General features: G+C 40.1%; 1 protein-coding gene across 2 annotated transcripts in view; it reads right to left on the bottom strand.

Moving 5' to 3' along the window:
• Positions 1 to 4,509, bottom strand: part of GUCY1B1 (guanylate cyclase 1 soluble subunit beta 1) — a 46,804-nt gene extending 42,295 nt beyond the window's left edge. For both annotated transcript variants that reach the window (XM_014844025.3, XM_044767060.2), the window contains exons 1-2: positions 4,093 to 4,509; positions 3,368 to 3,441 (exon numbers count right to left, since the gene is read on the bottom strand). In XM_014844025.3, coding sequence (XP_014699511.1) covers positions 3,368 to 3,441; positions 4,093 to 4,095 — 77 coding nt within the window. In that variant the 5' untranslated portion in view covers positions 4,096 to 4,509. The remainder of the gene's footprint in view (positions 1 to 3,367; positions 3,442 to 4,092) is intronic.
• Positions 4,510 to 14,098: the final 9,589 nt, after the last annotated feature.

The following is a 14,098-nucleotide window of genomic DNA, read 5'->3' as shown; positions in this document are numbered from 1 at the left end:
AAATAATTAGTTTTCAGAAGGTGTTTTAGTTTGTTTGTTTTTAATAGAATTTTAATCATCTTCTGTGTTTTGTTTTTCGAATCCATCTTTATGTTCCAGTGAAGTTAGAAAATCTAAAATCGAAGCCAGGAATTTGATGCAATGATTAGTTTTGCCAGTACTGATGGTAGGATGACAGAGATGATTAAGTCAAATATTTACACGCTTTCTAACATGTATTTCCTGACTTCATGCTTTTTCTGAAATGATGATTGATTTTTCTCCTCACTTAGGAATCATGGTTTCTAGAAGGACCATCTGAAAATTAAAAGAAATCCAACAAAACAAGATTTGAAGTAGATTTGGAGGTCTCCTTTGTGTTTGCACATGTATTTATGGTCAAGATCAGAGGTTCGCAATCTACAGTCGACGGGTCAATCCAGCTCACCACCTGTTTTTGTGTGATCCGGGAGCAAAGATGGTTTTTACATTTCTAAATGGTTACATTTTAATAGTTACATAGGTACCTAGATAATATCCTCAATATTCACTCTTGCCCTGCAGCACCTAAAATATTTACTATCTGGCCCTTTAAGAGAAAGTCTGCCAACTCTTGGTCTAGAAATTTTTCTTTTTCTTAAAAAGAGGAATTTAAAGCTCTTGCGAAATAGTTATATTGTTGGTGAGAGTGTAAGTGGATACTGAATTTACAATGAAGCATTTTTGGCTCTTATCCACTTAGAATTTTCTGTCTGGAATCTGTTACTTAGGTTTTATTTGTCATTAAATGTTTGGCGTCCTTTCTCATGAAGGATGGATGGCCACTTCCTACTAAACAAAAAAAGTATTATATAAAATTTTATAAACACCAATTTAGACAGATTAAAAAGGAAGATAGAGGACTTCAGTACTTAAAGAAACAACGTACAATTTTTTTTTCATATATGTAGCTTTTCATAAAAAGTTAAAAGTAAAAGTATTGAGGACCATTGACTGAAGCGGTCTTCCCTGGAGTAGAGAATGAGATTGGGAGGAAGGATCAGAATCTTCCAAGGAATATTTTTTAAAAACTCCTCCAATTTCTCCTCTCCTGAGCCCAGGCAGTGGGAAGCTCTCTGCTGTGCTAAACATGCGCTCTTCCGCGGAGCACACAGCAATCCCCCTGGGGTCCTGACTGGGTTGGAAACCAACGGGTTGCTTTACTCCCCTCAATGCAGAAAGCTGAGCAACGTTCTCTAGTTCACATACTAAGCCGTATCCAAAACTACATAGGCTCCACCAAAAGGGATGCTTAGACAAAAAAGAATCAAAATTAACACCTGGATTACAAATGCTAGTTTAACTAATAGTATTTTCCTTGCAGGGGCACACAGTCCTGAGGTAATTTTATAAGAAAAAGACCCATATGATTCGTTTCATTTTACCAGAAAAAAAAAATGTTTCGAATGATTTAAATTGTTAGCACTTGAACACATTAAGAATACTGTTCAAAGCAACTTAGAAATAAATTAGTTAAAAGATATTAATTAAAAATTAATAAATTGTTTTTCAAAGTGGGATGCAACAATATCCTTAGTGTGATTTGGCAGAGTTAAGTTGTCACATCAGCAGAATTTGTTTATTTTTAGATATTCGACCCTCTCTGGGGAAAATATGGCCAAGACAACAAATTGCTTGATAATTTAATTTTTTAAATTTCTGATACATTTCTCCATGAAGTATAATTTTTCACCTCTTTCATCATGATTAAATTGATAATTAGTAGGACATACATTCTAAATCTGGTTAAAATAGATAATGACTGTTCAACCATAACAGCCATCTTTTACCGTGCTCTCAAAATTCTAAACATACTCATTGTCATAGCATATCCACCAGGAAATTTGGGAATTTCCATCTACGGATGAGAAAATGTCATGTGGGGGATACACATGATGCTTTATTCACAAAGACAGCCACTTACGAATAATCCTAGACTTAAGTTACACTGTTTAAAATCTCGCTCTTGATGTCTGCCTTCTCTATAACTCTAGCAAGTAAAACAAAAATTAGTAAGGTATTAAGATGGACAAAAAATCCAAATCCCACACTAAGCTTTAGTGCCTGGATTCTCGTCTGATTTAACCACACGTTTCTCTTTGTATTAGTGTGTCGTGTGGGTAACACAAATAGCCTACGGAACGTGAAACAGTGCTCAATGATACAGACCCAAGGGAAGGAAAAGTTGCATTCTAGAGCTTAATAGTTAACCCTGGTCATTTCCATGGAAACAGATATTTATAAGAAATCACGATCATGTAACTGCATAATAAGGCCTGTTAGAATTGATTGCTAATAATTGCAATGTATTTGGGTAAAAAATAGCATGAAAGTATCACCTACTTGATATAACAAAATGAAATCAGTGAGTACAAGAAATGAGAGTAAATAATAACCACGTGTTCTCCTCTGCCCTCCCAGTAACCACTCCCTCTACCTCTGTTTGAATGTGACAGATCGTTGTTCTAATAAGAAAATCCATATATATGGGTTTGGTGTAGCTAGTTGGTTGTGGTCATCTATACAAGTTAAATGCAAATTTCACCAGGATAAGAGAGAAGAAAAGATAGAGAACTTTCTCAGATTGCAATGCTCAATGTGCCTGCAGAGATGACCCATTATTCCAACAGGCTTAAACTCGCAGGCGGCTGTGGTATTCCCCTTCACATCCAGAGCACTGGGCTCACAACTCTAGACCGAATCTAAGATGCTCTCCCACAAGTGACAGCCTTCACCACAGGGGAAACCAAAAGAAAGCGGGGGAGGAGGAAGGGTTTGGAAAAATGAAAGGAAAAACAGTCCAATTTCACTTTATTTCAGATGAATAAATGCACTTGATTCACAGTGGCTCAAGAAATAGTCTCAAGTGAGTTTTAGTATATGGAAAAGGCTTAACTATTTTATGTGTCTGCAAGGTGTGTGAATTACAAAGGAGCCCAGGTCTTCCATTTGTTTCTAAGGCCTCTGGGAACTTGAACGTCGCGGAGGCCTTTGTGGTCCCCCGGCCCCTCTCCGCGTGGGAGCCGCCGGCCTGCAGAGCCTGGGAGCCGCCCCGGAGCTGGCAGCGCGTTCCCACGCTCCGGCCGGGTCTGGAGACCGCGGTGACCCGGGGGCTCCTTCTCCTGGCTCTCGCGCTCCGGCCCCGCCCGCCGCCCCTCCTCTCCGGGTCCGCGCCCCGGAGCGTGGGAGCGCAGCTGCAGCCGGCCGCGGCGGGCGGAGGCAGCTCCGAGGATGCGCGCCCGCGACCGACCGAGCAGGAAGCGGGGGACGAAGCGAGGGGCGGGGGCCGCCCCGGACCCCCCGAGGTGGCGCCAGCGCCGGGCGGGAGCTAGAGGAGCCAGTCACTTACTTGATGTCTTCCCACACCTCCGGGCCGTAATTGCGGATCACCAGCAGCTCCAGCGCGTGATTCACAAATCCGTACTGCGGGGACAGGGGGAGATCTGAGCGTCAGGACCCAGTTGTGGGTGGGAAGGGGCTTGAAGTCGAGGCTCATGCATCTGCTGCCGCTGCGGTGGTTTAACCTTATACCTCACCCCCGGGTTCTGCTCTATTCGGGGTACTTGGTGCTCCAGAGGGGCATCAGAGGGTCGCAACCCCCGCCCGAATCAAGGGCAGATCCTCTCAGTCACCATCTGCCCCACACCATGCCATCTTCTGACCCTGCTCACCTGTCACCGTTCCGACGCCGGCTGGGCATCCGGGAAAGCGTGGCGGAAGGGATGCGAACCCGGCGCCTCCCCAGCTGCCCGCGCTCAGCCTCTCGCACCAGCGAGGCCGGCAGAGCCGGGAAGACCCCGAGCCTTGGCCGCACGTCCCCTTCCCGAGCTCGGGAACCCGCGGCGCGGCGCAGCGCGGCGGACCCCTAGGAAGCAAAAGCACCCACCGCCCGCCGCGACTCCCGACGCTCCCACCTCCCCTACCCCGGACGCAGGCAAACAGCCAGGCTGCTCCCGCGCCCCGCGGTGCGCTCCCCGGGCCCCCGCGCCAATCTCCGGGCGTGCGGCCGGTTCCCTGGAGCGGCCAGGCCCGGCGCGACAGGAAGATCCAGCCTGACCCGGCGAAAGCACTCACCATGATGTCTGCGCCCGGAGCCGGGGAGGCGGCCCCCACGCAGAAGCACGGCTGAGGGGACCCAGGCGGCGGCTGTAGCGGCGACAGCGCAACAGGACCGCGGCGGCAGCGTAGAGTGGAAGGAGCACAGCAGCTCGGCCCGCCCTGATTGCCACCTCTCCGCAGCAAATGGCGAGTCGAGCTGCAGGGGCTGGCCGCTGCCTCCCGGTTTTCACCCAATCAGCAACAGAGGAGGGAATTCGGATGCTCTCCACGCTACTGCGCTCCAGTGCCTTCCCACCTCCGCCCCGGTGACAAGGCTTTCATTTGAGGCCATAACAATGGCGACGGAGAAGCCCCACCCGCGCCTCTTGCGTGTGTTCCAGCCAGGTAGAATGCAGCTGTCGTGGTCCCACCAAATGTATTCTTATCCAGAGTTCTGTCCTCAGGGGTAGCAAAAACTAAGGAGGGGTGTGTGTGCGTGTTTGCGAATTTTGCAACGCACAAGCCTTAAAAGGAATATACTCTCGTGGTCAGCATCCTCATGTTTTATTGTCATCTTGCAGATAAACATTTCCTTTGTGGCTTGGTCTCTTCAACAGTTATGGCAAACTGAAAGCTAATAATACTTAGCGTAACACATTTTACTTTTAGTCAATGAGACTAGTTGAAGGAGCCAGCTGAAATGTTCATTAGTATAGTTGGGTGAGTGTCGTGTCAAAACGAGCTCTGCGCATGACTAAACGTCCCTGCCAGATCCCGTGACGTTCTGTGTTTGATCCTGGTGGGACATCTGATCCCACACCACGGCCGGGAGTCACGACTCCAGGGAGTTGTTAACTGTCCAGATCTTGGCCTCCGTTGTTTCTCAGAGGTAACTGATGCACTGGAAAAGGCCCAGTACAAAGTCAGCAGACTTTTAATTATCTGCCTCCCAGTCTGCGTTTTACCAGGCACTTAGGTCAGTTAATGCTCTGAGCCCCAGCACAGCCAGGAGAGGAGAGGAACGGGAGCTGTCTGTTGATTAAAACTCCGCCTGAGGTGCAGAGATTGTGTGGACTAGTGTTAGGTCAAAAGTGAGGAAGGAAGGCAGGCATTGCTTCTCCTCACCAGTCTGAAGTGGACCTGAGAAGCCGGGGTGGTATTGTGTGATGTGAACACTTTGCTGTGATAGCAATTTCAAAATGATTAGAGAAAGTGTCAAAACAATAAAGCCATACTGGTGTCTGTGCCCAGAATCCTATGTTGAAGCATAATTGATACAAAAGTAATTATATAGCAAACAGACAAAACAACAACAAATAACTTATAAAAATACTAATTCCTATCAATAGTGGAAGGATTAAATAAATTAGAGGCTTTCATGTAACAGAACACTTTATTCTATACAATTATTAAAATATTAAACCATTATTTTATATTAACTACTAATTTTTAACCATTAAAATAGCCCATTACGCTACATAATCATGAAAAAGTTAGATACATAATGATGTAGAAAGATATGGTCAAATAAACAAATGACATGTGAAAGCTATCACCCTCAATGTTTTAGTGGTTGGATAGAGTAAGGTGCTATTTGGATAATAAGGACACACAAATACACACACACACAGACACACACACTGCTATAAGCGTAACCTTCTGGGAAGAGACGTAAGAAAGTTTCAGTAAACCTATGGTCTGTAATTAGAACCAGCAGCTGGAGGACGAAGATTTTACTTTTTGTATTATGACATTCTGTACCTTTTGATTGTTTTCCATACAGACGTCATAATTGTTTAACGTATTAAAAAGAGTTTTTATCATATCTAAACCAGTCTGCCTTTGAACAGCAGTAGACCCGTGCTTTGTCTCAGTCTAGACTGTGCTGCAGTGTACCTTAGACCTGTAGGTAAAAGATAGGGAGAGAAAATTGCTCTCTGGTGATGAAAGCTAAGGAAAGTTCGCTTGGAGAAAAATGTGAGAGAAAATGGAGGAGGAGAAAACCTACCAACATTTTTCTCTCTCTGGAGTTCAAACTTCCAGCCTCATTGTTCTTTTTGTCCAATACTTTTTTGCACTCATCGCCCTTTTGTCCAACACCTATTTGCATTTGTAAATATATTGTGCTGTTTTGTTTTCTGATTGTCTTATAATCACTCTGAATGGAAAGGAAGTTCTGTTCTCGAAAACTTTGCCGACTTTTGTTCAGCCCACAAGATACTACAAAGGACATGACGTTTAGGGAGGGACGGGTGCCTGCCAGCCATGGAGGAACCCAAAAGGGGTTCACTATGCTTCTGCAAGCACCCTACCCATTGTCACCACTGCTGACAAAGGAGCACAGGGATCAGGTCACACGTAGATTATTGCGTGTTCTCAAAACAATATACTGTGCTCCTGTGTGTGGCCCAAGCTGAGGAGAATCAGGTATGGATGAAAAGGAGGAGTTTAGAGAATGGCTTAGCCAGTGCTAAAGTCAAGACTAACTATTTAAAGATCAGTCCGATGCATGAAAAATATATAAATAAAAAGACAATGTGTGGCTTTCAAAAAACTCAGCTGAAATGACTCACATTTTCAGTTCATGAAAATAAATTAGTTGGGTAGGTTAAAGATTAAATGTATTGTAATCATTGTTTTCAAGGCTTTTCCAGTGATGTGAAAATAACAAACCTCAGGGTGAGGATAAAGGGGAACAGATTTGGTGGAATGTTCTCAGGTCTGTGCATGTGTTTTTCAAAGCTTTGATGTTTTGCTAGTTTTTTCTATCATGGAATCAGGGCTTCTATTTTTAGCTCATTTCGTGGAGCCGCATGTTCTTTAATTTCAACAATTCCTTACACAATGATTTGCTTTATAGTCACATGCTTCTTCAATCTGTGTGGCTCAGAGCCCCAGTATTGTTTCTTAGTGAAGCTTCTGGTGCTCCTATTAGATAGGCACATAATAATCACACCTCTTATCGTGAGTTTTGCTCATAGTCACTCAGTACTTAAAGCAGGGAATTCAGAATGCCTATGAGCAAAGAGAAAAGTATGTTCTAAATGACACATATGTGATGTGGTTCTAGACCAATGGAAAAATAGAGATTCAATAATTCAGATTCCTGAAGAGAGGACATCCAAATTTGTTTTTTATTTGCCAATCAACTGTAAATTTAGTCACATGAAGAAGGTATTATTGAATATTAAAAGAAGCACTTTTTAAAGGTACGTTTTCTATACCAAATTATTTTAAATGTTTATCTTGACATAATTTATAAACAAAGCAAAAAAATGCAGTCACACACACATATACATATATAAAATGTTTGAACTCTGTAAGTAAATGGAAAGAAATTAAAAGAAAATTAAAGATGATGCTTAGAATTGATGTTATAATAATTACAAGCATTAAGGTAAATCAACTCAACACCATATTCATACTGGAATGTAGGGAATTAAATAAAAATGTTTTATTTCTGAGAAAAGCTTATGAAAACTAGATTCAGCCCTAATGCTATTTTCTGGAGTCAAAGTGATTAAAATAAAAACTAAATGGTCTTGCTTTGGCCATGGTCCACACTTATTCATGGCTGGGAGAGATTATCAGATTTTTTTATAAGGGTAGATCTACCAAGATTATGTCAAAGATTCATCTGATTTGAGCACTGAAATGTATTTTAGAGGTCACTTTGTAAAACTTTCTTTTCCTATATCAGGAAACTTCTTATGCACCATACTTTGTTGGGAAACAATGAAAAATTAAAATCTTATCCAAGGAGTAAAATTAGTGAAGTAAAGAATTATTGTCCTCAGAAGCCCTAGAAGATTTCAAGATTCCCATGAAATTTGAGCTGAATATACTTTCTTTTACTCTCACCCAGTGGTAGTTAGAATCTAGCAGTTGAGCTACGCGTGTCTATTTCAAAACCATCCATGGCACTTAAAAGCCTCTAGACATTGCATTAAAGGATTGCTCTTTTCTATTCTATGTTCCGTTACGTACTGTTACTGACATTGATAAATAAATGAAAAGCGGTAGGATACATTTCAATATATGAGGAAGCCACTTGGTTTAAAACTATTTGGGCCTGACTTTGTCTTTTCAAAAGGGCCTGAGGTGGCCTGTTGAGCATGCATTGTACATCTGCTATAAATATTTACTATGTCCCAAAGACAACAATGATGCCCTTAAAGATAGGCATGTAACTTCCCCCCATATTGGCATTTCTTTAAGGGTAAACATCTCTCCCCAAACTAAGGATTAATTACCAACCAGTTGTGCTCACCTTGTGACCATTCTACTACTGTGTTCACCCATCTGCTGTCCTAGCTAAGCATCTCCTGACTATTGTAAGAGGAACATTCCTATCATATGTGATGTATGCTGTTTGTTCCAAGATGATATATAACCACTTTGTATGCCCCACTTTTTTGGTGCCCTTCCTCCCTTGGGAAAGGAAGGCCTCAGGTTAGTACTCAGATCTGCCTCATAATAAATCACCCCAATTTGATTTTTAGATTGATTATGGATTATTCGCCTCAACATTTCTTGGCATAGTCAGCAGAATTTCAGAGAAAGCCACCAGAGACCACGTAGGATCTTACACTAAACCAACATTCGGTACCAATAGGGGCCCATTGAGCCCCCCTGGATCACTGCATTCTTTAGGTGATCCTGGTGAGTTCCCCTGAAACCCAGACCTCTTTAATTTAGCTTGATGGCCCGCAGTTTACATGAGCTGTTTCAAGCCTGAAGACCAGATGTCTTAAGGAGGTATGGATACATACTCTAGGTAACAAGAACCTAGGAGGGAATTCCTAGGAAAGAGAAACCTAGGGGGAATTTCCTGGGCCAGGGGAACCTAGGGGGAGCTTTGGAGTGAATGGGGAAGGCTGACCTTTTTCATTTGGCTTTAAAATTGGGAAGAATTGCACTTATAAAGTCTGAACAAACTGCTTGATAGAGAAATGAGTCTGAACTTCTTCAGCTCTGAAGAAGAAGGACACCAGCTCCTCCCGGCCAGAAGGCATTCTCAGGAGACTGAGAATCTTGTGGCACTGTCAGAAGATCAATCCTCAAGATGGGTAGTGGTCCCATTGAGGACTCCACTATCATTCACTTTAATTAATTAAAGGCTCATCTGGGGAAGCATGTATGAGGGTTCATTGCCTACATGCTCTGAGCCCCCAGGGTGGTTTTAGACAGACAGTGGAAGAAACTGAGACATGTAAGAGAGTGTTTAAGATGTTTCTTTAGGGAGTAACATTCACAAGCAGCACATTTTCAACCCACTACACCGTCTCTAAAAATTGTTCAGACTTTATAGTGAAACTAAACTAAAAGAAAAAATGGGATGGGGCCCGCCCCATGGCTGAGTGGTTTAGTTCTCGCATTCCACTTCAGCAACCTGTAGTTTGTTTGTTCAAATCCTGGGTGCGGACATACACACTGTACATCAAGCCATGCTGTGGCGGCATTCCACATAGAAGAACTAGAATGACCTACAACTGGCATATACAACTATGGAATGGGGCTTTGGGGAGAAAAAAAAAAGAGGAAGATTGGCAACAGATGTTAGCTCGGGGCCAGTCTTCCTCTCAAAAATAAATAAATAAATTAATTAATTAATTAAAATGGTTAATTAAAAAAATAGGAAATTGAACTTCTAAAAGCCAACCACTTCCCAAATGGGCAGCCTCCCCTTGGAACTCCAGCTGACTTCATGCTGAAACTTACAAGTGTTTAACAAAATAAGGATAACTGTAAACAGCTTGCAAGATTACCTGGCATAGTTTAAAATTACAGTGGCCACTGTGGGGCTCCTTTTTAAGAGTCAGGTAATAGAAAAATTTTTAAAGAGTCGAGCTCACCAACTTCTGGCATAATTGCTCAGACTAAAAGTTCTGGAAGCTGTAAATATTTACAAAGAACAGCCAAAAAAAAAATCTTACCAAGCTTGTTTTGTGTCCTGAGGGTTTGGCTGAGTAGTCGTCAGGTTGAAGTCCCAAAATATGGTCAGACAAAAAGCAGTAGGTAGCACCCCATTTTGAGGTCAGAGAGAGTCAGACAGAAATGTGGGTTGCACTCCATTCATGGCTAAGGATCCTGCCAAACTGGTGCCAGCCTCAGGGGAATTACATTGACTATTAGAAAGAATGTTCCAGTTAGATAAGATCATTAAAGAAATGCACTTAACAAAAACTTCAAAGTTCCAAAACAAATTATTGAAAGTTTTGTTGCAAAAAGCTAATAAAAATTGTTATGAAAGGCACATAAGGAAAAACGTATTAGGCCGTGGCTTTACAGACACCTCCCTAATCTATTCCTGGAGTCAGCGAGACTCTGAGAGGTTTTCTGAGAAGCTGCTAAGTTAAAGATATTGGAACTGTTCAGTACAGCCAGGTAGTTACTGTTTGTCCTGACTGAAACTTGACAAGTTATTTGAAAGAATTTAGCAACTTACAGCCAGAAATTCAGCCAAACTGGAAAATGATATTCAGAGCCTGATAAGATTTTCTTTTCAGGTCTTCTTCCCTAAGTTAAAATAAAACTAAACACCCAGAGGGAAAGAATCAAATTAGGGATGATATAGTTGGACAGGTAGATCGACCTATAATGCCATTTAAGTTACAACCCAAATTTCTGAGAAATTAAGAGCAACTATCCTTAAAAAAACTTTTTGTAAGACTGGAAAAGCAGCTCTAGAGGCAATTCAAATTCCACCCAGTTCCTTTATCCCAAAAAGAATTATCACCTCACATCTCTGGGAACAGTTATCTAGCCCATCACTAACGCTTCAGACTGAAGGAAAAAAAGAGTAAAAAGACAAGAAAAATGGCCATAAAAACACCCTTGCCCAAATTCTAGCATCTTGAGTGTCTTCTCCACAAATATTAGTAAAAGAGGCTTAAAACAAAATTTGGATTCATAACTAGGGAGGCTTGTATTACTGTACCTGATTCATGTCAATAACTTTAAAACAATGGCTGTGGAGTCTCTATGTATGTGTGTCTACAGGTGTGCTATATGTAGGTGATAGATTTACCTCCGAATGGCATGGCCAAAATTAAGAGCTCTGTTTAGTTGGCTTAAAGTAAGTACTTATGTAAATTATTTCTAAATGCAACTAAGCCAAATGTCTTTCAAGTTAATGTGATATGAAATACTCTTTCATAAAGGAAATATTGTTTAAATTTGTTAGTTTGATTGAAATAAGCATGTCCTCAAAATTGTCAGTATTTGGGTGTGACATAAACATGTAGCCTGGGTTTATTAGCCAAATAAGCTCACGTTTACCCCTGTTACAAATTTGTCAGCAAAATAATAGTTTAGAATGATAATTAATTTTGTCTATGTTTCAAAGTCTTTATAGGCGATCTAAATAATTATTAGAAACAGGTAAACTAAATAAATGTAGAAAAGGTAAAAGTTTTGGAGGAAACTTTTTAGCAACAATTATGTGTTATAACGTATGTACTTAAAACAACTTAAGATGATCACTAACTGCTTTAGTGTCACATAAAGATTTTGTGAGCAATCTAAATATAATTGTTACAAACAAATGGTCTAGATGTAATTGAGATAAGAATTTATAATAAACTTTTAGCAATAATTATAGTTTAAGACATGAGTACTTAAAATAGCTTCCAAAATCTCTTTGGTAACTTGAAACTTTGAAGTTTTGCTAGGTTAAATTAAATGATAAAAATTCATTTAGTATCTACGTCATTTCCACATAAGAAAATATTAGACATTAATTACTAAATATAGATTTATCTACATTTGGCTTCTTATTACAGAGAAACCAAAAGATGTTTGGGTCTATTAGTAAATATGTCTTCTATTTTATTAAAACTATACTATGAAGTAGCATGTGTCTTAAAACTATAAAAAGTATTTATAAATTTTCCAAGCCACAGTATGCTAATGCAAAAGACAGTTTATAACTGCTTACTTCTTAATTTTCACTAGAAATTAAGGTTTCTAAGGATTAAAATTCAAATATAAGTGATTAAAATTTAATAAGGAAAATATCTTTATATTCAAGGAAATTAAGATATATGTTTTCACTAAAAATGGTATAAAGAATGGAAATATTTTTGTTTGTTTTGTTAAGAATGATAAATTTGTCCTAAATTACTGGGAAGAAAAAAAAGAAGGCATGGGACAAATTCTGAATATAAAAGGAAAGTTATAGAAGGTTTGTTGAAGAGAAACCCTGAAGAAAGAATTTTGTACATGGCCAAGTTGGCTAAGATTAAAATGCATATAATTCAGTAAATAAGGTTTAATATCAAAAGTATGCTGGTACAAAAATTAGAATTTGGTTTTCTCTTTCTTAAAAGGATAATTTTCCTGGACTTTTAGTTCGCTCTTGATAAAGAGATTATAAAATGTTTTCTTTACTTTTGAGCAAGTCTCACTTTGGCTAAATGGATAACTAAGCATTGTTTCACAGCAACACAGATCAACAAACATTTGATCTTATTTGACGAAGCCTTTTAAAATCTTTTGATATTTTTGACAAGCTCCCCAAAATTCATATCCTAAATGAAGTTTTTCTTTGGACCCAAAAATCTTTCTCTGAGAATTTTCAGAGGGGTCCTCATACTTCTTAAAGAAATGGTTCTCTCTTCCTGTAAAGAGGAAGATACTAAACTAATTAGGCTTGTTTAGTAAAACTACTAAACAAATTTACCAATTTGCTAAGTTGCATGGGAAGCATTGCCACGTAAATAATAATAAACTTTCTTAGGTTATACTTTGTAGGTAAATATTACTTATTATCTTAACCCCAATACCTTGCTTCCAGCACAAAAGGGGGAAAATGACGATGACTGCATTCTGTTATCTAATTTGGTTTACAGATAGGTCTTACTTAAATGATAAGCAAGGACATTATCAAGCTGGATATGCTGTCCAGCCTCGAAAATGCCTGCTACTTTTTATTAACTCTGCTAACCCAGTAAAAGACTTCTTTCTATAGGTTCAAGAGATTGCCATGGAAGAAGAGAAACCAAGGTGACAACAAAAGAGGGAATTTTTGACACCACCATGCAGATGTTGTTCAGGCTCAGGTAACAAACCATAGTACCTCCTAGAGCACCAATTGCCATTGTTCCTGCATATACACCTATTAACCCAATGGGCACCTGAAAAGATGATTTCATGGGGAAAACAATACTTTTGGGAGCTTTCTCCCATGGTGGCTGATAAAGCCTATACTTGTTGTCCTATATGCCCAACTATTAATCTAGGTAAACTATTTCATGGATCACAAGGCCATTTTCCTCTTCCTAAGGGGCCCTTTGAGGTATAGCAATTGGACTCCATTCAAACACCACCATCTCAAGGATAAATATATCCTGTAATGATCTGTATGTTCTCACATTGGGTTGAGGCCTTTCCGTGCAGAAGAGCAATGACTTTAGGTACATTATTATTGACAAGGATAATTCCTGTTTGAGAAATTCCTACTGAGTTGCACAGTGACCAAGGAACTCATTTCACCAGACAAATAATTAAATCTATTTGTGACATTTGGCAGTAATGCAACATCTTAACTAATGAGACAACCAAAACTCAATTGGCAAAGCTTTCAGAAGCATTTAATCTCTAATGGCAAAAGCTCTTCCACTAATGCTCCTCAATCTTAGATCTATACCCTTTGGTAAATATCAGCTGTCCCTTTTTGAGATAATAACTACATGGTCTATACAATTAGATGAAGGAATAGATGATCCAACTTTGCTTAAAGGAGATATTTTACATTATTGTCAAGATCTCTTTGAGACACTTGAAAGAAATGAGAGGTTGCTAGTGGATTCTTTTCACAGTGAGCTACGGGAGATGAAGACCTTGAGGATCCTGAACTTCAATCTGGAGATTTCGTTTATTGAAAAAAACACCAGATAAAAGATTCTTTGCATCCCTGTTGGAGAGGACCATACCAAGGTACTTTTAATCAATTCATGCGCTGCAGAATCAAAAGGCATAGACTCATGGATTCATGCTTCTCGTTTTTTTAAAAAAAGACTTTTCCACCAGGGTGGGTTTC

The sequence above is a fragment of the Equus asinus genome, chromosome 3 (assembly GCF_041296235.1).
Source record: "Equus asinus isolate D_3611 breed Donkey chromosome 3, EquAss-T2T_v2, whole genome shotgun sequence".
Taxonomy (NCBI): domain Eukaryota; kingdom Metazoa; phylum Chordata; class Mammalia; order Perissodactyla; family Equidae; genus Equus; species Equus asinus.
The sequence above is the reverse complement of the archived record's forward strand: the minus strand, read 5'-3'. Positions and strand labels throughout refer to the sequence as shown.